We start from the raw sequence: 22,285 nt of genomic DNA on the forward strand, positions 1-22,285 counted from the left end.
GGAGAAAAGGAGAGAAGGAAACTTTATACTTTGGCTACAGCTTCGAGATCAGATTCATAAATATGTTGGGGAGAGAAGATAGGTGAGCGTAACAGTACGCGGGATAATTTGTTATTAAATTCCGAGTTTTACGGGTATTTTGGATGCGCGCAATGGAATTATTTCAACCGGAAGTTAAACCCAAGGTAGGTCGGTTTAAACAAAGTTGATTTAACCAGGGCGATGTTATGCGGAAACTAAAACACGCGAATTTTCTTATCTCAACATCAACATCCTACTAACTTTTTTTCGTCTTTGAAAATCCTCGTACTTCCCTCGTATTTCTTCCATTTTCTCTCTCTCTCTCTCTTTCTCTCTTTCTCTCTCTCCAAATCGTGTGTAGTTGACTGCATTTTCACTCGCGCCAGGTTTAATGAACCGTTCGAATAAGCGTTCGTATATGTACAGAGAAAATACGGATTTTCAAAAAGACACGAAACGAAACGAATTCTTCTTGCTTCTCCCTCTTCCATTCTACGATATTCCTCGATTCGTTTGATTGAATTTGTAAAAAAAAGAAAAAAAAAAAATATCAAATAAAAATAATTTCTCTTCGCAATTACATTCGTTCGATTCGTGTTTTGATCGTTCGAATATAACCATATATTTCTCGAATATCGAATATCGAAAAAACGGCGGAGAACAATTTGATAAAGTTCGAAGGGAAAGGGAAAGACCAAGAGCCAAGGCGATCTCTCTCTCTCTCTCTCGACGAATAGGGGGGAAAAAGTCGTTAGTGGCCGGTCGGTGGGGTGAGGGGGAGGGGGCAAAGCACCGTTATCAATAACCAAGAGGAACTCTGGTTCCGCCCAACGTCTCAATCCCGTCGGGCGAAGATTCGTGCAAGACGAGGCGAAGGATATTCGGTGCAAGCCGCAAGTTGGAGATTTTTGGCCGAGTGCCCGCCATCCATTGATTATGCGATTGTTGTTCCGGGCCATCCTCTGTCTCACCCTCATTACCGCGGCCCAACTTGTGACCAGACCCGCCAGATCTTTGTCGTTTCGGAAGGGCAGCTCCTTTTTTGTGAGTAAAGTCATCTCTCTCTCTCTCTCTCTCTCTCTCTCTCTCTTTTTCTCTCTTTAATCGAGCGATCAATGAAGATTAATGGATGGATTGTAAACTATATGTATATATATATATATGTAGTTTATAATAGCTTGTTTATGTAAATAGAAGAAATTGTTCCATTCTTCTTTTTCTGCGATTGGATTTTTTTTTCTTTTTTCTTTTTTCTCTGTCCTTCGATCAAGTAACTTTAACGCAGATTCTCTCTTCGATTGTTTTAAATACGAAGGAAAATTTTATTAATCCTTTATTAATCCTTTGTCGAAATATATATATATATATATCTTAACTCTTTTTTCTTTTTTTTTTCGAGTTTAACGAATTACGAAATCATTTCGTTTGCATAAAACGTAACGTGAATTTAATTTCCGTTTATCAATCCTTGGATCGTTCTTCGAAACGCACCTCACGTTTCACCTTTTTTTCTTTTTCCCTCGTATTATCTCAACTCTCGTCCTTTAATAGACGCGAATCGACTCGAATTCGTCCGTAACGTTGGAAGCATAATCTGTTACACCGTGTTTCCATCCGTGCGACGTGATCCAGTTTGCGGTTGTGGGGCAAAATTTATGCGCCATATGTGCCGGTGGATAGAGGACCACGACTAATGTAAGTCGATCGTTGCGCCGTATTTTCGCCTTAAAAGGCCGCCCCTCGCCGCCTAGACGACGACGCCCGAGTAACTCTGTAATGGACCGCATTAATGCACGATGAAGTTGCCCCTCAACGTAATTCGTGGATCGGGCTGAAACGAGTATCGCGCGAGTATACCCGCCTCCGAAGTCGAATCCATTATCCTTGTCGCTTCCTTCGAATATTTACTCGTGAACGTGTGACCTCTCGAGATCACGTGGCCGAGACGAACATCCAACGTATCGAATATTCGTAATTTTGTCGCACCACTTTCGATCACCGCGAGAGAGAATCTCGAAACGCGATTGTTTCCAATTGTCGATGTCCAATTTTCACCGATATAAATACCTCCTCCGTTCCTCCCCACGAATATAATAACTCGAGAGATAAATTCTTCTATCTTCTCTTCCGTTACCGTGTTTATTTACAGCGATGGGATTAAAGAAGAAGAAGAAAAAGAAGAAGAAGAAAGGGGGTTGAATTGTCAATAATTTTTCCGCAGCGGGATCGGACGAGTAAATTTCCTCCACTAGGTGGATTATTCGCGGTAATTGTTTACGATTTTCGGAGGAAGAATGCACCAGGTGCAGCAGCCGTTAGATTGCATTTCGTGCTTGGAAGAATTATGCAACCGGTGATGATCCAGTGTACTTACGATACCTCGAGTGCCGTGGTATCGACGATGCTGCACGTGCACTATACACCTCCCCCCTTCGTATGTAACATACGAGACAGCCGTTGAATTCCAGATCATCGTCCATAAATCGATACACCACTCCTCTTCCACAGTGTTCCTCGCTGTGTTCAATAATAAAGTGCAAAAATGCGGTATCACGTTGCGCTTTATCGGATACCATGGATCCAGCTTCGATATTCGTGCTTGATGCTTGATTTATCGGGGAATTGATTATTTTTTGAATTAAATTATTCCCTCGAGTCGGAGGAATCGACTCGACGAAGGAAACGGGGGGTTTGGTTGGATAAGGGTATATCGGTTCATATTTATTCTTCTTCGATGGAATTATCGTTAAATTTTCAAATTACTTTTTTCTTGCGATATCATTTTGATCTACGTATTTTTGAAGCATTTAATCGCATTGGAAGAATTTCACGAATATTCGCGCATATTCCGTGCAAATGGGGAAAAAGATACGCGAGAAGAAAGCAATACGAGGAGAATACGACTACGTCACAGGGAACGCACCAATTTATTCATTCCCTTTTTCGACAATCTCGAATACAATCGTACATTCGTGGATCGTGGAAGTCGTAAATCCTCTTCTATTCTTATTATTTCTCTCTTGCCTTACAAATCTTGGATGTTATACGGATGAGATCTTTTTCGAAAAGAGAAAGAGAAAGGGAGAGGAAAGTGAAACTCTCGTTCTTTTCGTTTCTAATATCCGAGAAAGTCGAAGAGTCGAAGGATCTTTGATAAATGACTCGCCAGATTCAGACACCTTGCACCGCCTGGTTTCGTCGACCACCTGGACGAGATATACGTCGGGAGAAACAGCGAGGCCAGCAACACCTGCCTCCGTCACTTTGCCCCAGCCTGTTCCTTGCCTTGCTTCAAACGCGGCACACCGTAACCGGGCGTAGATCGAGTTTACCCTCTGCATACTGTTGTCGATTCGAAATTGAAATTTCACCCTCACGCTGGATCCTGGACACCCACACGTGTCCCTTTTGCTTTTTAGTCTCTCCCTCTCTCTCTCTCTCTCTCTTTTTTCTCCCCTTTCTTTCCTCTTTTCTTTTTTTTTTAACTTTGTCCACTCGATATTGGATACTGGATACTGAGAGGAGGGGGGGTATGCGGGTTCCTCCTTGCCGTGATATTGGATTATTCTCAAAGTCGTCCCCTCCTCTCTCTCCCCACACCGGTATTCTTTCCAATATGAAATTTTTAACCCCGAGAGTGCGCGTTTTCGATCATACCCACCAGTAACTCGCCAACAACCTAGGCTGGCCAGCCTAGGCTGACCTAAACCGCAATGAAAACTCCCGAATCGATGACGAGACCGCTCGATTCCCATCACGTATCATCGGCTGTGCAATCAGGGTCGAACAATCGGGCTTCGATCACGTGACCGTGACCGTTCCCTCGTGATCGTCCCTCCTTACTTCCGGCCGCTATTACCTCTCCACCCTGGATAAACAGAGCAATTTTAAACCGATATCGATAAAGCGAGGACGAGGAAACGTACAATCGAGTCGTGATCGATTCGTGAAATCCCTCTGACGCCAAGTTGACACTCCTTTCTACTCCTACAGTACAGGGTGAACTTCAAGATCACGATGTTCCCTTACACGACCATCTTCTCGCACGCGGCTGGTTTCAAGCTGGTGTGGCTACTTCCAAGCGGGTCCGAGATTACCAGGCTCGTCAGGTCCGTCGACGACGTTCACCAGGCCGCCGAGATCGTATACGAGAGGTAATAAATAGTTTAACAGACCGTGAATAATGGATCCTTGACCGTCCCGGTGTATGGTACTCGTACAGCCTAGCAAATTGCCCCTGCCCTGGAATATCGAGAAGGGGTGGATTTCTGGCCAAAGGTTTCCGCAGGATCAACCAATGCCGCATCACTCGCTCGGTTTCTTTCGCCCTGCCCTCCCTCTCCTCCCCCCTCCTCTCGTTTCCTTCCCCCTCTCATCCCTCCGCTTCGCTCCTCCCGATTCGAATCGAAAAATTCGAGCGCTCGCCTCGATTCCAACACTTTCCTCTCCGGTTATACGTACGGATAAAATAGGGGAGGGTAAAATGTTAAATGCGGTTGCAGCCACGGATTCGACGGGAGATCGTGCCTGTTGAAGAACATCTGTCAAGCGATGGAGTACGTGAGCCGGAGGGACGGAGTGATCGCGAAGATATTGAAATTGTTGGCCGGGTGAGAGATATTGATACGACGAGATACGACCATTTATTGTTAGGGGTTTATTAATGATCGTAATAAATTTTCAGATCGTACAACGGTACCGCGGATAATCCTGTTTACTGCGACGTCCACGTCAGACGTTGCCTCCTCGACTTGATCGGCGTCGACTATTTCACGGGCCGATGAATCGGCGAAACGCTGTCTGAACGCTGGTTGACAAATATCCGATATTCCGGATATTTTTCATCCACGAAATTATTAACTTCGATTAAATTAATAAAATTTCATTCTCGGTACAGAGATTTGACAGGAATCAATCGATTAATTGACATTTATCCAAATATATATATATAACACCTCTTCCTGTTAATCAGGCGATCCTGGATGGGATGGTTCCATGGCAAACCTATCCCCGTCCGAACGGAGAGAGTAAAAGTAAAAGTACAACCGAACCGTGAAATTTTCTTATTTCTCTGGATACCGTCTGAGGGGAGGGCGAAAAGGGTGGTGTCCACATTCCTCCGTGGACAAGAACGGTCGTATAATTGCATCCGTGTCGAGGGTGGGGAGCGGCAGCGACGCGTTAACGAAAAGCATTAATTTAGAACTGTCCTGCGGTTTTCTTCCCCCTTCCGTGGGGAGGGGAAGGAGGCGGAGGAGAAGGTGTGCGTGGGCGCAACTCCCATATGCAATTAACAGCAGCTCGTTCCGCCGCTATGACCCGCGAAATGAGGAAATAAGTGTCGCCCCGGTGAAAAAGGGCACTTCTCCTCCCTCTCCTCCACGTCGTCCAGTTTTTCGAGAGAGAGAAAGAGAGAGAGAGAGAGAGCAAGCATTCTGGAAGACAGTGTGAATTAATATAAACGCGCATTTAAAAGTACAATGAGCCACCTTTCGTGTCTCTCTCTTTCCTCTCTATCTCTCTCTCTCTCTCTCTTCTCTTACACATCATATTTCAAGCAATCCTCGCCTGTCTTGGTTCCGATCGTCCTCGCCATCTCGAACGAAATACGTGGACGTTCGCCTGGTTTAGTACGATGGATGAATAATATTTAAACTTTAGTATTTTACGTATCGATAAACGAGGAGAGTAAATTTTTGGTTGCTAAAATAATTGTTAAAAAAAATGGTAGAAATGATTACAAACGATCGATTGTTAGATCGATAGCCGAAATTTTATCCGAAGAGGTAACCGCCCCCACACGGTATATAATATCACACACATATATATATATATTATTTGCCGAACTTATTCTCGAACGAGTGGCCAAAGTCTGTTCATTAGACCGGTGCCCGTCTCACGTTCCCGTTACACGATACTCTGGGAACGTATTGGCCGTGGAACGAGGACGGTCAGTGCGGGGACAGCGTTCCAACCGAATCGCGTTGTCCAATTCGCGGACACGATTCTTCGTCTCGTTCTGCTAGGGGGAGGAGGAGTTGGAGCGTTCTTTTTTTCTTTTTTTTTTTTTTCTCCTTTGGACGGGCGGCCCATCGTGCAACGGAACGCATGAGAGTCGCATCGCGGCGGCGCTCGAGGGATGCAAGGCATCCGAGATCTCTTCCTCGTCTTTGCGTGCCTCCACTTCCTCGCCATCTGCGTATCTGAAAACGCGATCGACGCTCCAACCACGCTGTCCAGGCGCAAGAGGTACTTGATTTTTCCGGAAGGGAGTAACGTGCAGGTATGATAGAATTTTATATTTCGTGTTTCGCTTTTTGTTAGAGAGAGAGAAAAAATACGTATAGTTTTGTATAATAAGTAATACAATGCTTCGTTATTATTACCTTCGAATTTTTCATAATTTGGTTTAATCTCGAAGATTTTTTTTTTTTTCTCACAAATTCGTGTTCTTTTCCAGTTAGTGTATTGCCTGACGGTGGGAACCTACGCGAAGGAGAACGATGTAATAATGGGGATAACGGCAGCCCTGGCCTGGGAGTTGCCGAGCAAAGTCGACTCGAAGATATCGAAGTTGCTCGATCGAAAGAGCAGAAGCGTCATGTACCCGAAAATAGAGGCTCTGCTGGAATCGTGAGTAAATTCCTCGCAAATCTCTTCCATCTTTAACGATTTCCTTCTTCGTTCTACATTCTTCGTTCTACAATTTTCATCCTTTTCTTCATCAAGAATTATCATCGATGGGTTTATTAATCTCTTGATCGTCTCGAATTCTTCGAGATTGGCCGAAAGAAATAGAGGAAATGGGGAAGGTGTTGTGTACACTTTCATTCTTATTTCCCTTTTCTGCTCTTTTTCTTTTTTTTTTTGTCTCGATCCAAAGCGAAAGCTCGTTTCCCATTCGTTCTCGAAGCGTGACGTAACATGCAAATGGAACCCTTTTTTCCCCCGGCCAGCCACATGCAAATGCGCGCAGAAATTTTCATGCGGAACGTGCGAGAATAACGAAACAGAAAGAGGACGTCGCTTGTTTGATTCCGGCTATGTAACGCATTCCCTTTATTTTCGTGATTCGTATTTAAATCGCGACGCTGTCGACACATCGGACCCCTCGAATATTAAATAAGAGGCACAAGTAATAAAGTGAATTATTCAAAGGGTTCTAAAGGTGTCGTTTAAACGTCGTTTAATATCTTCCATTAGATAAATAGGTTTTGAAAAAAAAAAAAAAAGAAAAAGAAAAAGACAAAGAAAAAAAGGATACATCGTTTTTAAATTTATATACGATAAATTTTTTCTTTTAACGCATTTTTTTCTTTCTTCTTTCTTTTTTTTCTTTCACCAACAAACGAACGTTTAACAAGACTCCGAAGGATGATATCAATATCTCGCGAATATCTTATATTCCTTTCGCAGGAATTTAATTAATACGAGTCGATTAACATTCCTCGTGAGTTTTGCTCGTGAAAGTTCTATCATCGATCACTTTTATCGATCACTTTTATACGATAACCCTTGTAGATACTCTTTGATACACTTGCGAAAGAGCAAGTGTTTTAAACGAAGATTTGTCCTCAGCACGGGTCTGGATGGAAAAGCTTGCGTGATGAAGGCCCTCTGCGAGGCTGCTCAGAGGAGTCCACAGGATGTTGGAAAAGGGAGCCTGGTCCAGGAGTTGCTGCACGCCATCTTCACGTGGGTATCGCGTTTGTCGATATTTCGATTATTTATGGACTCTGGTAATCTTCTCTTAAAACCAAGTAGATTAAGAAAAAAAGGAGAAAAAATAGTACCTTTTACATCTAGCATATCCATCGTGAAAAAAGATCAGATCCCTATCGAAATTACGATTGATATTCATATAATTACATTAATAACAAATGCAACGTATGAATATGAAACGAAGCAACGATAGCGATATAGCAATTAGTAATGGTTAATATTCATCGAGGTATTTACGTTAATATTAACCGAAAATCCATCGAATTCCGAACAAAAGAAGAAAAAAGAAAAAAGAAAAGGGGGGCCGCATTCTGTATATCCTCTCTTCTACGTAATAACTGTATTCAATGACGAAGCAGGGATAGCTAATTCGAACCGTTATTCAATCCCAGCGACTATGAAACTAAAACGTCTGGCGAGGGCGGCGTATAATCAATTAAAGGGATTAATCAACCGAAACGATTGAATCAGGAGTAATGTCCCGGATTCAGATCAACCGGTTAACCATCGATCCATTCGTTTCGAATGAATCAAACGTTGTTGCGCTTTATCCATAATTTTTCACCGCCAGTATCCTTCCAGTATCCTTCTTCCTCTTCCTCTAAACCGTTCCGAAATTCGAAAACGAGGCGAAGGAAAGAAATTACCACCCACCCCCTATCTAATCATAATTACGCAAATTACGTCAACGATTCCGAATGAAATCGCCTAGCCTAGTCATCGGAATAGCTTTAAAGGGATTATCCTAACGTATTCTCTCCCCACCTAATTTCACCGTCTCCCGCGCGTGGTTTCTTAAGAGACGAGATAGATCGGATCCGCTGAATCTGAAATCGAATCCGGATCTCGGTCGCCACCATTCGACCGCCTTCTTAAAATCCCATCCCCTCTTTTTCTTGCAGGTTGCCAGGGGACGGTGGCCGTTTCGAGCGATCCGAGGATCAAGCTTACGAGCGCGCTTACACGAGCGGAGAGGATTGCAACCGGCTGTACCCGACCTGCCGCCACTCCATTTACGAGCTCGAGTTCTGAGGCTCGGCAGCCCTCGGTCATCCCCCCCCCCCCCATAGCAATTGGACGCTATTCGTATGCGTGCGCGAACGTTGACCGCGTTTCCACGCGACGGAAACGCGCGCCACCCCTCCTCTCCACCTCGCCCCCTCGATTTTTCAAACCGAGCCATCCGTCGCCTAATCCCCTTCTCCTCCTCCTCCAATGCCAAAGTTGAGCGCGTCTTCGTTTCGTGTTTCGAATTTTTCCAACTCCTCTCCCTCCCCGCCTCATCACGCTTCACTCGCGTGGCGCGCGACCGTTTCTCTCTTCCGTGAACGAATGGTGGAGCGATCTCCGCCACCATTCGGGGGGCAGGGAATTTTCGAATGCAAAGTGGACGGATATATTCGGACACGATGCGGAGAAATGGAAATTTTGAACAATTGTCGGTGGAATAGGTTGGATAAGAATGGCTCGGGTTACGACCAGTATGCGGCTATCTCTATTTTATCGGAAATGGGATCGATGGAAGTGGACACGAGCGCACAGGAGTGAAAGAGTCGGGGAATTTTTTTTTTTTCAAGTTACATTTTATTAACTAAGAGAAAATTAAGAGATTAAAATTAAACTTTTGGCGATGCGTTTGATTGCAAGTTTATTGAGAGTTGTGTGTGAGTTAAGATGATTATAATGATAGATAGAGAGAATAAATCGTGTTAATTTATTTAAATCGAGTTGCAGATTGGGTATCCGTTAGGTAAGTACGATTACAGATCGATAAAAGTTGTTACGCAAGTTGATGATCCTTTTAGGGAACAGCTTGGTCTACTATCTACGGTCCATTTTTATTTCCTCTACGCGTTCTTTTTCTTTTTCTTTTTCCTTTTCAAGGGTTTTTTTCACGACTTTTTCACGACCGCCACGATTTATTTTAGAGGATGTCGGTGTATTCGCGGTAATTCGTTTTGCATTAACAAAATGGTCAACCGAGTGACCGCGGATTTACAGTTCATTTCGGCGGAGTGCAGTGCCTGCCCGCTCTTTCAACCCTTTTGTAAACGGGCCTGAGTGAAAAAGTCTACAAAAGGAGAACGGGAGAGAAAGGGAAAATGGAACGGAACGGGGAGGAAGAAGAGGAGGGAAATAATATCGCGCATCGCGGTATTATTTAAATGTCCAATATTTAACCACCAAGTATTACAACAACGTTTAAACGAGTTCGTCACGTTTCATTAATAATAATAGGTTCGCGCATCTATTCGACAAAGTTCACTTTGGTTTTCGAACGAGAAAGAAAAAAAAAAAAAGAAAGAAAAAAGAAATTAAAATTTCCACACGGTTTCCTCGAAATAAAATAATCATACAAACGTGATGTCCACTTTTTTTTTTTTTTTTTTTTAAAGTTATTTTAATCCCTATACGTGGAATTTTATTTTTCAAAGAGGATTAAGGCAGGTTAATGCCTGGATGGAGATAGAGAGATGATGGAGGGAGACAATTAAACGCATCCGTTGCAATTTGTTAACGCATTAAACTTCCAATTATGCAATTTTGAATGTTTGCGCGATTTCTCTGTATACGTGTGCACATGTGTGTGCTTTAACTGGAAATTCGAAACGGCGATTTATTTTTAATATTAATTAAAATGTTGTAATATCGTATGAAGGATCGCTGCTCGATGTAGGCCAGCTTGAGTCGGGATTGCATTCGGTCGAAATCAAGATAGGATTCGAGTGGAATCTTGGTATTCATCTTTTCCTTTTTAATTCAATAGGGTGGAAAACTTTTGGATGAAATTATACGTACATGCATATTCGTTGGAAAGAGAAAAGGGAAAAGATGCACTCGCTCGATATGCACGAAAGATGCTTCATTATCGATAAGTAGATAGTCCCACGCAAGATGATGCAAACATCTGATGATTGAAATAGTTCGAATATAATATATCTCAACGAGAAAAGAGAATTTCGGGAAATAAACGTGCGTTACACCCTACCTACATTCCGTAAGAAAATTCTTCCCCTCAGACAGAGATCAACAAGAAGATCGAAATTGAAAAATTATTCCAAAATTAATCGGACGAAAATTGGAGATTATCCACGAAGAAATGAAAGTAAATACATTTTATTTTTAAATTATTCTTTAAAAAACATTCTTCCTGGAGGATAATGAACTTGACCCGAGAACGCCAAAGTAATAGAGAAAGTGTGAAAAGGAGGCGGGGGGAGAGATTTTTTTTATCAGAGAATCATGAAAAATCCGCTATAACACGAAACCCATCCAACTTTGAATAATTCTCGAAAAATTAAGGGAACGATCGGGATGGCAGTAAAACTTTCGGTCAGAAAAAGGATGGCAGTAAAACTTTCGGTCAGAAAAAGGATTAAAAAAGGGTAAAAGGGAGAGGGATAGATTTATCTTCCCCTATCGCGAAAAAATCCGCAATTCCAGCAGCGGCCGATTCCAATTACATTTTTGGCCATCGGTGTGAAATTTCGCAGCGATTCGAAAGGAGGAAAGGGAGGAGGGGGAGGAGGAGGGGAGGACGATCACCGATCCCCATCGTTCTAATTACTTGGCGAGCGCTCGGACCCGCGCGATCTTTCCTCCTATTTCTATTAATTCGTTTCTGGCACCAACTCTCTTCGCGCGAACTTTGCTATTTATGCGACTACCACCACGTGAAAATCCATTTGCCGTTATTTATTCAACGTGGCCCGCTTCGGTGCACCGATGTCGATTAATATTTGACCAGGATATCTTCTAATTTTTAACCTGCGTTTCCTGCAGAGTTATATATATATATATATATATATATGAATAATTTCGATGGTTGCTAGCAAGCCTGGAGCAAGAAAAAAAAGAAAAAATTCCAGAAACTTGATGCGTTTCCTTTATTCTTCAAATTGTTCGAAAAAATTCGATCCAAACTGTCTTTTTAACGACGTTTCGAAGATTTCTCGAAAAAAGGTTTCGATGCTATCCCTGTCGTACTTTCTCACGAGATTGAGAATGAGGGAACGGCAAATAGAGATTAAGCGGATCTCTCTCTCTCTCTCTCTCTCGCAACCGGTGCAGCGACACAGTAATTTGTCCGTGAAAGATTGAAAAACGCGACTCTTACGAGCACACAATCTCCTTTACCAATCGCCCTTTATGGAGTTTCACGAACCGTGTAAGCGTGTGAATATCCAGAGAGTGTACGGTCAAAACACGATCGCCACTGGGTACATTTTAACGGGCTAATTTAAGCGGGCTCAACGATCCCTTCTTCTAAACCGTAAAACGCTAAACGGTCTAATCGCCATTATATCATCTCCGGTATTTCACTTAACGTCTCTCTCTCTGTTGCGAGCGAGCCAGTTCGCCGAATTCTCCTGCGTCGACCAATTTCTCCTCGCTCGACCGCCATGCGTCTTCTACTCTTTTTTACCCTGTGGATCTTAAACCGCGATGCTTGGACTTGGTGCGAGAAGTCTGTCGAGAACAGGAGCATCGAACGATGGAAGAGAGGATTCGAGGGGGAATACTTGGTGTTTCCAGAAGGAAGCAACGTTCAAGTGAGTATATATTTCTCTCTCTCTCTCTCTCTCTCTCTCTCTCCCTCCGGTGAAATTACTCGACCATCCTTCGTTCACATGGTGGAAAACTCGGTTACGACGTCAGAATGGTGCATGCACCGTCTGTCCTCCGGTTAACTGGATAACTTGGCGGAAGTTGCGATGCAAACGACGCCCTAATAATTTCTAATAAGCGGCCCCGGCTCCACGAGGAAACGTGCATTTCGCGAGTCCTCGAGTGTTTCGTGGAGAGGGCGGCGGAGGAGCCATGGAAAATTTAAGCGCTAAAAGGGTGGTGGAAGGAGGAAGGGAAGAGGCGTGGTGCTGCTACTTCCAACGAGTAATTGGCCGAGATGAAACGCGCGTTGATGATGATGAACGCGGAAATTCGAACGGGAGGGGAGGGGGATTAACGTTTTGGAATCGATGGGGGCGAGTGAAAAAAGTAAAGTTTTTGACGCCGACAATTTGCCGTTCCATCGCGAGCAACGAATTTCTCGTCCCCTTTCCCCTCGTTGCTTCCGACTCGTCCAACCACTTGGACGACGTTTTATCGAGGGACGACGACGACGACAAGCCGCCTCCAATCTCCCAATTGCTGTCGGCATCTTTTCACCCCGGAATTTTCATCGACACCTCTGCTCCTTCCCATCCTTCCCATCCTCCCTCCCCTTGCTCTTTTTTAGTCTAGTTTACTGCGGCGAAAATGGGATCACCCTCGATAACGACGTCGTTTTCACGATGAAGGGTTGTCGCTGGTCGAATAATCGGTTAATCGGTTAACAGTTGTTCGACTTTTGCCATATTCCATTCTCGATCCATTAGAATATAGGGTGATAGAATGTATAAATGATCACGTATGCAAGGAAACACGTGCAAAGTATAGCAATAACAACGAATGTTACCAATTTACCACCATCGCGTTTCGTTGCTCTTTTCTCCCTTCTCGAGGAGGAAAATCGTATATCTCAGCCCAGTATGTTGCAAGATTTCCGAGTGAAGTGTTGGAATCGACATGCCAGGAATGCACACCGTCGCTTCTTCCCTCCTCCACTCGATGCTTCTATATATATATATACATATATAAAATCTGCACAGCCAGTAAAGAAACCATCGAACCAGATATTCCTCGCGAGAAGCCATTCTCTCGATTCGATCTCGAAATCGTTCGATTCGTGCGCAGCTGGTGTATTGCATGACCATCACTACTTACTCCAAGCCTCGAGGAATGTTCAACATCGGATTGACGGCTGGCCAGGCATGGGAGCTGCCCTCGAAGAGCACCCTGTCCAACAAGTTCAAGGATTATCATCGTCGAAGCAGAAGAGAGCTGTATCGCAAGTTGGAACTACTTTTGGCAAGGTAAGTGATGGAAAAAAAAGAAAAGAAAAGAAAGAAGATGGAAGAGACAGTAACAAGGATTTCTTTCGTCCTTCGTTTATCTGTCCGTCTTCTTCAACTTTTAACCAAATTAACCAACTCTTATTTCCTCCGTATCATTCTATCCTCTTCTATTTGAAGATTTGAGGATTTTCAATGAAATTTAATTGTGTAATTTAGACATGCTTCCTATATATATATAGTTTTAGATACTCTCGAGAACGCGTTGGAAAGATATCGAAATCGGCAGCAACGTTTCAAAAGGATTTATAATTAATTTAATCCTTCGGAAAAGGAAGTGTGGAAGCGATAGAAAAAGTGTTACTTCGATCGACTGGTGGCTATTACAAAAATTTTCACGAGAGTTGTAAGCATCATCGATACGATGTACGATACAGATGCTTTAAAAATTCGATTTACCCTCGACTCGAAGCGCGCTCCATTCTTTAATCCGATCACACGCGGCATTATTCGCGTGAAAACAAAGGGGCTACTTTCTCCAATATACCTCGTTCGTTCATCCAACGGTCGAAATCTCGAGGCAAGGGCTCGAATCGTGGCGAAAGGAGCCGCTTTAACGCGACTCGAAACCGCACAATCGCGGCTGGTCCGCGAAAAACTGCAGCTTTTTCTCTACCCTTTCTGTCTCTCTCTCTCTCTCTCTCTCTCTTTCTCTCTTGAATCTTTGCATCGACAGAGAAACGAGCGACGAAAGCTCGATTCGGCAGCGTCGAGCTTTGTTTCGTCCTCCAGCTTCTCCTGGACCTCTGAGCAAAGAGGTGAAACGGTACGCGAATAAAGAGAGAGAGAGAGAGAGAGAGAGAGAGAGAGGGAGAGAAAGGGAAATAGAGTGCATTGAGGTTGAAAGGTACGGGAAGTTCTATCGTTTCGCGATCGCCTTCCACCATTTTCGTGGGTCAACGTTTGTACGCGATAGAGAGACGACGAGGAAAGGGATCGGGACGCTCGAGAGTCGTCGGCCACTTAACCCTCCTCCGCTTCTCATTGTCGTTTTTTCGCGATTATCCAGCGAGAATCGGACAAGTGGTGGAGAAAGGCTAGGTTTCTATCGGTAAAAACGGTAAAAACTCCGTGACCACTTGACCGTGGAATTATTTTGCATTGTTTTGTTTAAAGTCAAAAGAAAGAAAAGAGGAACGAAGGGAACCTCGAGAAAAAGGGAATAACGACGATTTTCTCGTTAAAAAAAAGAAAGGAACACGAATATTCAACACGAGGATTTACCGTTAATGACATTTGATTTGATAGATTTCGGAGGAATCCTGTCGTCCTCCTCCCGACGAATTAAATTCTAACAAGACAGATAAAATTCGAGTCCATTCGATCGCCGAATTATTTTGCTCAGAGACGAAGAGAATCGAGAGAAGAGAACAACAATTCCATCCCTTCGAACGATCTTCTCGTTAAGAAAGATCGACGATAATATTCCATTATTCCATTATTTCGGGACAAAAGAAGCAAACTTTATAAGCAGTTTCGTTACCATCTAGAAACAACTAGATAAAGATTGATCGTTTTACATCAACGACGCAAGTATCTTGTTTATTCGGAATCAAAAAGAAAAAGAAAAAAAAAGAAGAAAAAAGAAGCGAATTCTTCGAGATGAATTTTCTCATTAAGAAACGAAACACGAAGAAGTAATATCCTTTGGTCGTTGTTGTTCGAATCCTACGTACGATATGTGCACGTGTGAATCCAGCGATGCATTATTCGGGCGCGTAACTCTAAAAAAAAAGGAGGCGTTATCGATCGATTAATACAGCCATTTCCGGTTGCTAGAGCGTTGCACGCGCGCGGTCGAGCATCGCGCACTGCTTACATAAATATCTTTGGATCGGGCCGATATTGGTAACCATTTGTCAAGTGGCTACATCGCTCGGCCGACAAAATGGCAGTCAAGATTAATTTTTATATTTATGCTCGTTTCATTTACTCCCCCGCCACGTTTCCAAATCGATTTCTCCTTCTGCTTCCAATCCCTCTTCAATCGTCTCTCTCTCTCTCTCTCTCTCTCTCTCTCTCTCTCGCGCAGGAGACGATAAATACACGTTCTCCGCGAATTGGTAAACTGTCACAATTGGAAATGCATCCGTAACTGTTGGTGGAAATACGTTCCGCTCGTTCGGAATTATTTCTCTCGAATTCTCCGTTCTCTTCTCGAATTCTCTGATCGCGCTCCGGTCCCTTCCACCCATTGTTCTCTTGATTGCGGCTTCTTAACCGGATCCACGTGTAGCTACGAAGCTACGAAGTTTCGTATTCGAGGGTAACGCGAGCAAGCGGCAACATCGGTTGTCCCAATTTTAATAACACCGAGCCTCAGAATGCACGGGATGGTACATTCACCGGATATTACTTACGAGTTAAAATATCTCTTAACTACAAGTAAGTGAAAATCGTCCAATTTCGTTTGAAACATTTTTTAGTCGTATAAATATGGATAATAACAGCGATGAAAATTGTTGGTATCTTATGAACCATTTTGTATACATTATGCATATATTATATTATATTATGGATTGTAGAAGAAGACGTTTCTGGAAAAAAGATTAATTTAATATTGGAAGCAGAAAATTAATGCGATGCTTAAATAGTAACAATTTCCATCGAATTCTATTTTTTTAAAAAAGAAATTTCTTCGCGTCCCTATATTTTGAGAATTTCTATTAACCTATAGTTACTGATTGGTTGATTCGACTCTCAGAATATACAGGGTGGTACATTAACCGGATATTACTTCGACTTAAAATATTTCATTAACATATAAATAGGTACTTCTTGAAATCGTTCAATTCCATTTGAAATATTTTTGATACGAGTAAAAAAAAGCACCGGATCATGATATCTGGTGAACCACCCTGTGTATATTACACAATTAGAAAGGAATTAGAAAAGAACGAAGGAGATTCGACGTTTCTGGCAAAGATTATTTAATATTGAAAGTAGAAAATTAATGGAATGCTTAAGCGTTTGAAATTCGAGTAACAATTTCCATCGAATTCTATTTTTCTAAAAAAGAGATTTCTCGCATCTACATTTAGAATTTGATCGTAAACACCGAGTCTCAGAATGTAAGGGGTGGTATATTCATCGGATATCATTTCGGATATTAACTTACTAGTTAAGTTCAAATTCGTTCAACTCCATTTGAAACATTTTTTTATATTTTAATAGAAATGAAAATCAAAAATATCGATGATATTTAATGAATCATATTGCACGGATTATAGAAAAAGATTCGACATTTCTGATTAGTTTAGGCTTTAGATTACTTAATATTGGAACTAGAAAATTAATAGAATACTTAAACGTTTGGAATTCGAGTAACAATTTCATTCGAATTTTTCTAAAAGAAAAGATTTCTTCGCGTCCCCAGTTTTAAGAATTTGCATTATATTTACATAACCTTACTGATTAATTGATTGTAAACCGAGAATATACAGGATGGTACATTAACCGGATATTACTTCGACTTAAAATATTTCCCAACATATAAATACTTCTTAAAATCATTCAAATTCATTTGAAATATTTCTCATACGAGTAATAAATAATAAAAAGCATTATGATATCTGGTGAACCACCCTGTGTATATTGCAAGAAAGGAACAAAGAAGATTCGACTTCTGTCAAAGATTATTTAATATTGAAAAGATATAGAAAATTAATGGAATGCGATTTCTTCGCGTTTTTAGAATTTGAATCGATCTTCTTTACGCGCCTACGATCGGTCGATGAACTCCTCCTCCCGACTTCATCGCTATTGTATACTGTAACTATATTTTCATTTTCCAAAGGGATCAAGGGATGGCATGTGCGACGCGACACGCACCCTGTTCGCGATATTCCAACCGATTCCCATCCGAACGCATTTCGCATTTACGTCCTTAAATATCACCCCCTACGTGCCGTTCCTGAACTAATTACGATGCCTTATCTCGGCGACAGCCATTAAAAACGCGCGTTTTCCTCAACGAGACCGCGCACGGTCCAATTTCCTCTAATCCTTGGATCTTCGTATCCTCATCCTCTGGCCATAAACCGCATCGAATTGCCGAATTCGAGAGGAAGGAATATTTTCGATCCCGTTCGATTTTTTCGAAAATTCGAATTTCCTCGGAGAATCTCGATAGATCGGATCACACCTTGGGACCTTGATAGCCACGGTGCTCCGTAATTGGCCGGTATTCGTTTTAGCGGGGTTGGCAGGGAGGACGCCGAGGAGGGCGGGGTTAACTGGAAAGGGCGGAGGAGGAGAGCGGTTGTAAACGTTGGCCGGTATCAAGGCACCGATGGTATTATCGCCAACTTAATGAATGGAGCCACGACTCGCAGCCGAGGGACGATAACGAGGCTGATAATGATAAACGATCCGTGCACCCTCCCCCTCTAAACCACCATCTTGTCGTTGTTGTTGTTCCATACCACATCCAGCCGGGGCAAGGATGGGAGAGGATGCGTTTTGAAGGCGATCTGCAACGCGGCTGGGAGGAGTCGAAGGGACGTTGGGAAAGGACCTTTCATGAGGGAGATTCTACACGCTGTGTTCACGTGAGTCATACATCCTTCTTTTTCGAAAGAGAAGCGAGAACGATTGACGACGAATGGTAGTGATGTTTTGGTGATGTTTGGTATTTTTTTATCGAACGTAAAAATCAATAACTTTTGCCCGAAAGTAAGCGAGTAATGATAGAAGAGGTAGGGAAAAAAAGCTTTCGAAATTCGACGAGGAGCTTTCGAATTCGTTAAGGATTAATCGCGATCTCGGCGGTTCTCGGGCAAAGTGGATGGAAAGGGAGATCGATTAAAGATGAATGGGGTAATTAGCGTTTGTTGGCTCGTAAATGAAACGGCGCGATGTTATACGCGGTTCGTTGGACTTTTCAATCAGCCGGATCGATCGAAAATGGAAGATCGCCGCCGCGATGGAAGATTGATCGATGGAATATTGAATAGGGGAGAAGATGGCGGAACGAATGGAAAAGGCAGATTAATCAAATGTTCATCGAAGGCATCGACGAAGGTGACGATCACCAAGTGGGCAACGATCGAATGGTTAAACGATGATTACCGAAAAGATTGATTAAAAGAGGGGGAAGGGAGGGGAGAATGGTATCGAGGAGGTGGTAAAAAATGGGGGACGCGCTGATTGATTAATCGAACGTTGATCGATGATTTTTTCTTTCTTTCTTTCTTTCTCTTTTTCCCCCCTCCTTAAAAAATTCCACGTCCCAGGTTTAAAGAAAAATGGGAAATAAAGTCAGGGAAGGAGGATGCGGAAGGAGAAGGGGATGACGGATGCATCCGTTATCAAAGTGTCGTCTCGCCGTCTTTTCGAGAACTCGGTACTCGAGAAGCTCTGGTCTCTTCGAAAGTCGGGGCCGCCGCGTGACAAGCCGGTCGCGTTACACTTTTTCGATAACACGTTGAATTTATTCATGACATCCGGTGTTGCGCTTAACGTCGTCGTCCCCAGGCTGCATCGGGGAAAAGCCCGTCGAGGCCACTCGCGGAATTCCTCCTCGACAACTTCTCCCCCCTCGTTCCATTTTAATAATAATCGTTATGAAGTTTCCGGGCGCTGCGAGAAGCCGCGGCTCGATCGAGCTTGTTGTTGTTTCGTTCGGGAGATGCCTCTCCCGATAATTATTTCGATAGAAGGCGATGAAACGCGACACTTTTTTCCAACTTTTTCTCGGTTATTTCGAGAACTTAGTTTCGAGATATAGGCTCGAGAAAAGTGACCCGGGTTAAGAGGTTGATTCGGGAGAAAAAGAAAAGGGGGATAGAAAAATTCGTTTAGTTTCTTTCCTCTGATACGATTTCACATCGATGCGAAATTTTCCTTCGAAAGCAGTTTGCGGAATATTGTTTGGATGGAATGTTCTTTAACAATCCTCTCTTTAATAATAATTCAGAGAAGTTTCCACGTTTCAGATTGCCGGCGAGCTACGACGACGGTGATCCAACGACCGAGTACGAGAGAGCTTACTTCCTAAAAGAGAATTGCAACGAAGCGGAGTGGAAATGTCCGGATGTGTTCTCAGACAATCTTTCCTCTTAATTTATCAAATAATTGCGCCACCATTGTTGCGCACTGTCTAGGGAGATCTCTCGAAGACGCTACGCTTCCGTCCAATCACCATACTTTTACTCCAGATACTGTTTAATTAATCCGTTGAATAAAACGAAGATCGCTCGTCTCTTGTTTAAAGAACGAATAAAAAAAATTGCCAATCTTTTTTTCGACAGAACGCTTTCATCTATTTTTTTTTTTTTTTTATGGAACGATGGTGATGATTCGTAAACAAATCGCATTCGAAAAATATTATAAATATTCGAGAATCAATTCAAGAGCCAAATAATTATTTACAATTAACGAACAAAAGCTACAGCTTCGTAAATTTCTTTCCAATCTCTCTATGCCTCCGTCCAATCTTCATACTTTCACTCCAAAAATTATTCAATTATTAACCCGTGAATAAAACGAAGATCGCTCGCCTCTTGTTTAAAGAACGAATAAAAAAAAATTGCCAATCTCTTCTTCAGAACAGAAACGTTCTTCTTTCTTTCCATGTTTCATTTTTTTTTTTACGGAACGATGATGACGATTCGTAAATATTGTCGAGAATCAATCTGTACCAAATGTAATTGTTCACACTTGACGAAAAAATTACAGCTTTTAAACAATTTCTCTCGAATCTATCTAAGGATGAACTCGTGCGATAAATCGTGGAAGATGACGCGAGATGTCGGTATTCGTGGAGCGGAGGAGTTATCGGCGGATTCATTAGCCCTAGGACAACACCACGGCCTGGAATAATATCGTGGCATGTGCTCGAGCACGCACCCTTCCTGGGGATTGCGGCCTGGTTTCGGTATTTTGCTTGCACGCGCGCGTATCTCGCTTTCGACCGCGTGTTTGCGCGTGCACACATTTCGACGTAACGCAATTCCCCCTTTGAGAACGTCAGCCGAAGGCTTGCGCTCGAATCACCCGCCATTAACATCCTATCCCTCCTCTCTCTCTCTCTCTCTCTCTCTCTCTTTCTCGCTCGCTCTATCTCTCTTTCTCTCTTTCGTTCGAATCTCGACCTCGTGGAATTTGTTTGATTTGCACGCCATTTGCAATTTTAGAATTGTACCGTTGGATGTAAGAAGATTCAAGATTTCTTGAGCGAAATATTTAATTAGATTCTACATTCTTTTCTTTGTAAATATCCTTTGTGAATCTCGTTATCAATAGTTACGACACGTTTCGTAATACTCGACAAACTCTTTTTTTTTTTTTTTTTTTTTTTCTTTTAGAAACTGACGATTGATCACTAAGGCTCTTTTTGCATCCAACGGTAATCAATTCTCACTTGCTCTCGCATCGTTGGAAAGGAATTCGAGATTTCATGAGCTGCTAAGCGAAAAATTTCATTCTTACAGCGTCGCACATTGGTTCGAATAATTAAGTGGACAAAATTCATTTTCAAATTTGTAAAAAATAATCGTTTCAATGTAATGTATAATAATTTTTAATTCTCTTTTTAAACGTTTAGAGATAGGCAAGGAATTAATTTATAACTGATCGATCACGTTTCAATCGTTGAAAAATATTCTGCAAATTTATTAAAAAATATTTAAATTTCAATTTTATAAATTATCAATAAGTTTTTTATCTTTTTGTAAATTGAGGTTAAAATTAATTACTTCGTGTTCAGAAATTCACAAATGTGATGACTTATCGATATTTTTTTTTTATGTTCCACCTCGTTCCACGCAATAAAAGTTGGATATATGAAAAGTAGAAACTTTCTACTTTTTTTTTACCGCCATATTTTATTTACAAAACTTTGCAAAACTACTAAAATTAATTTTGTTTATAACCGCCCATGATGTACATGTCCAATCGAACAGGCTCGTCACTTGACTTAAGATTCTTTAATCTAGCCATTTATGGATTAATTCTAATCTATCTTATATTAATAATATGCTCATTGTTTATTCATTATACATTTTAGAGAAGTAAGCAATAATAATATTCCTTTACTTTAGCTGTTTCTTTCAATCTTCGAGCGATCTTCTTACGATCCCTTTTCCATATTATAATTTTCATAAATTTCATCGGTTTTTATTTTATGTTGAATTATCACCAAGCAAATTCGATTTACAGGATAGAATTCTCTGCACGGTCGCGACGTTTAGATCCGAAATCGAGTAAATTTCGAAAAAAACTTTGAAAGTTTTCACACCTCCGCGACGACGAGCGTTGCCTCGCGTTTCGCGAGATAATTTCACTTGGAGGAGGTGAACCCTCTTCCCCTTTTTTCTCTTCCTTTTTTTTTTTTTTTTTTCTTTCCCCGTCCCGTCGCGGAGTCCCTCGACGAGTGATTTATCCGACGTCCGAGACGAGCCGATTTTGCCGGCGCCCGGTCCACCGCTCGATGGCCCCTAATTAAACGGGTCGCTGCATTTTAAACGAGCGCGGGGAATCCCCGAAATTACAGCCGGCCAATACTTTCACGAATAAATGAATCCCCGATGCCTGGGATTCGCCTGGCCGCCGTCTTTCCCACCGAAAAAAAAAAAAAAAAAGAAAAA

At 42.2% G+C, this 22,285-nt stretch overlaps 3 protein-coding genes across 4 annotated transcripts; all 3 read left to right on the plus strand.

The window, feature by feature from the left end:
• Positions 1-819: 819 nt before the first annotated feature.
• LOC122713248 lies at positions 820-5,618 on the plus strand. The gene is made up of 4 exons (XM_043933503.1): positions 820-1,065; positions 4,015-4,175; positions 4,524-4,631; positions 4,706-5,618. The coding sequence occupies exons 1-4, from the start codon at positions 958-960 to the stop codon at positions 4,803-4,805; spliced, it is 477 nt and encodes a 158-aa protein (XP_043789438.1). The 5' UTR covers positions 820-957; the 3' UTR covers positions 4,806-5,618.
• A 189-nt stretch (positions 5,619-5,807) lies between these two features.
• LOC122713313 lies at positions 5,808-11,229 on the plus strand. The gene is made up of 4 exons (XM_043933659.1): positions 5,808-6,304; positions 6,482-6,654; positions 7,600-7,716; positions 8,646-11,229. Exons 1-4 carry the CDS (start codon positions 6,161-6,163, stop codon positions 8,773-8,775), a joined length of 564 nt encoding a protein of 187 aa, XP_043789594.1. The 5' UTR covers positions 5,808-6,160; the 3' UTR covers positions 8,776-11,229.
• Positions 11,230-11,557: 328 nt separating this feature from the next.
• Positions 11,558-20,079, plus strand: LOC122713351. 2 transcript variants are annotated; one of them, XM_043933711.1, is made up of 5 exons: positions 11,558-12,296; positions 13,395-13,658; positions 13,886-14,043; positions 18,131-18,247; positions 19,634-20,079. In XM_043933711.1, the coding sequence occupies exons 1-5, from the start codon at positions 12,147-12,149 to the stop codon at positions 19,758-19,760; spliced, it is 816 nt and encodes a 271-aa protein (XP_043789646.1). In that variant the 5' UTR covers positions 11,558-12,146; the 3' UTR covers positions 19,761-20,079. The 2 variants fall into 2 exon arrangements, with proteins under 2 accessions (XP_043789646.1, XP_043789647.1); XM_043933712.1 differs by lacking the exon at positions 13,886-14,043 and having other exon boundaries at positions 13,480-13,658.
• Positions 20,080-22,285: the final 2,206 nt, after the last annotated feature.

The sequence above is a fragment of the Apis laboriosa genome, unplaced genomic scaffold, assembly GCF_014066325.1.
Source record: "Apis laboriosa isolate Shangri-la unplaced genomic scaffold, ASM1406632v1 scaffold23_cov150, whole genome shotgun sequence".
Taxonomy (NCBI): Eukaryota; Metazoa; Arthropoda; class Insecta; order Hymenoptera; family Apidae; genus Apis; species Apis laboriosa.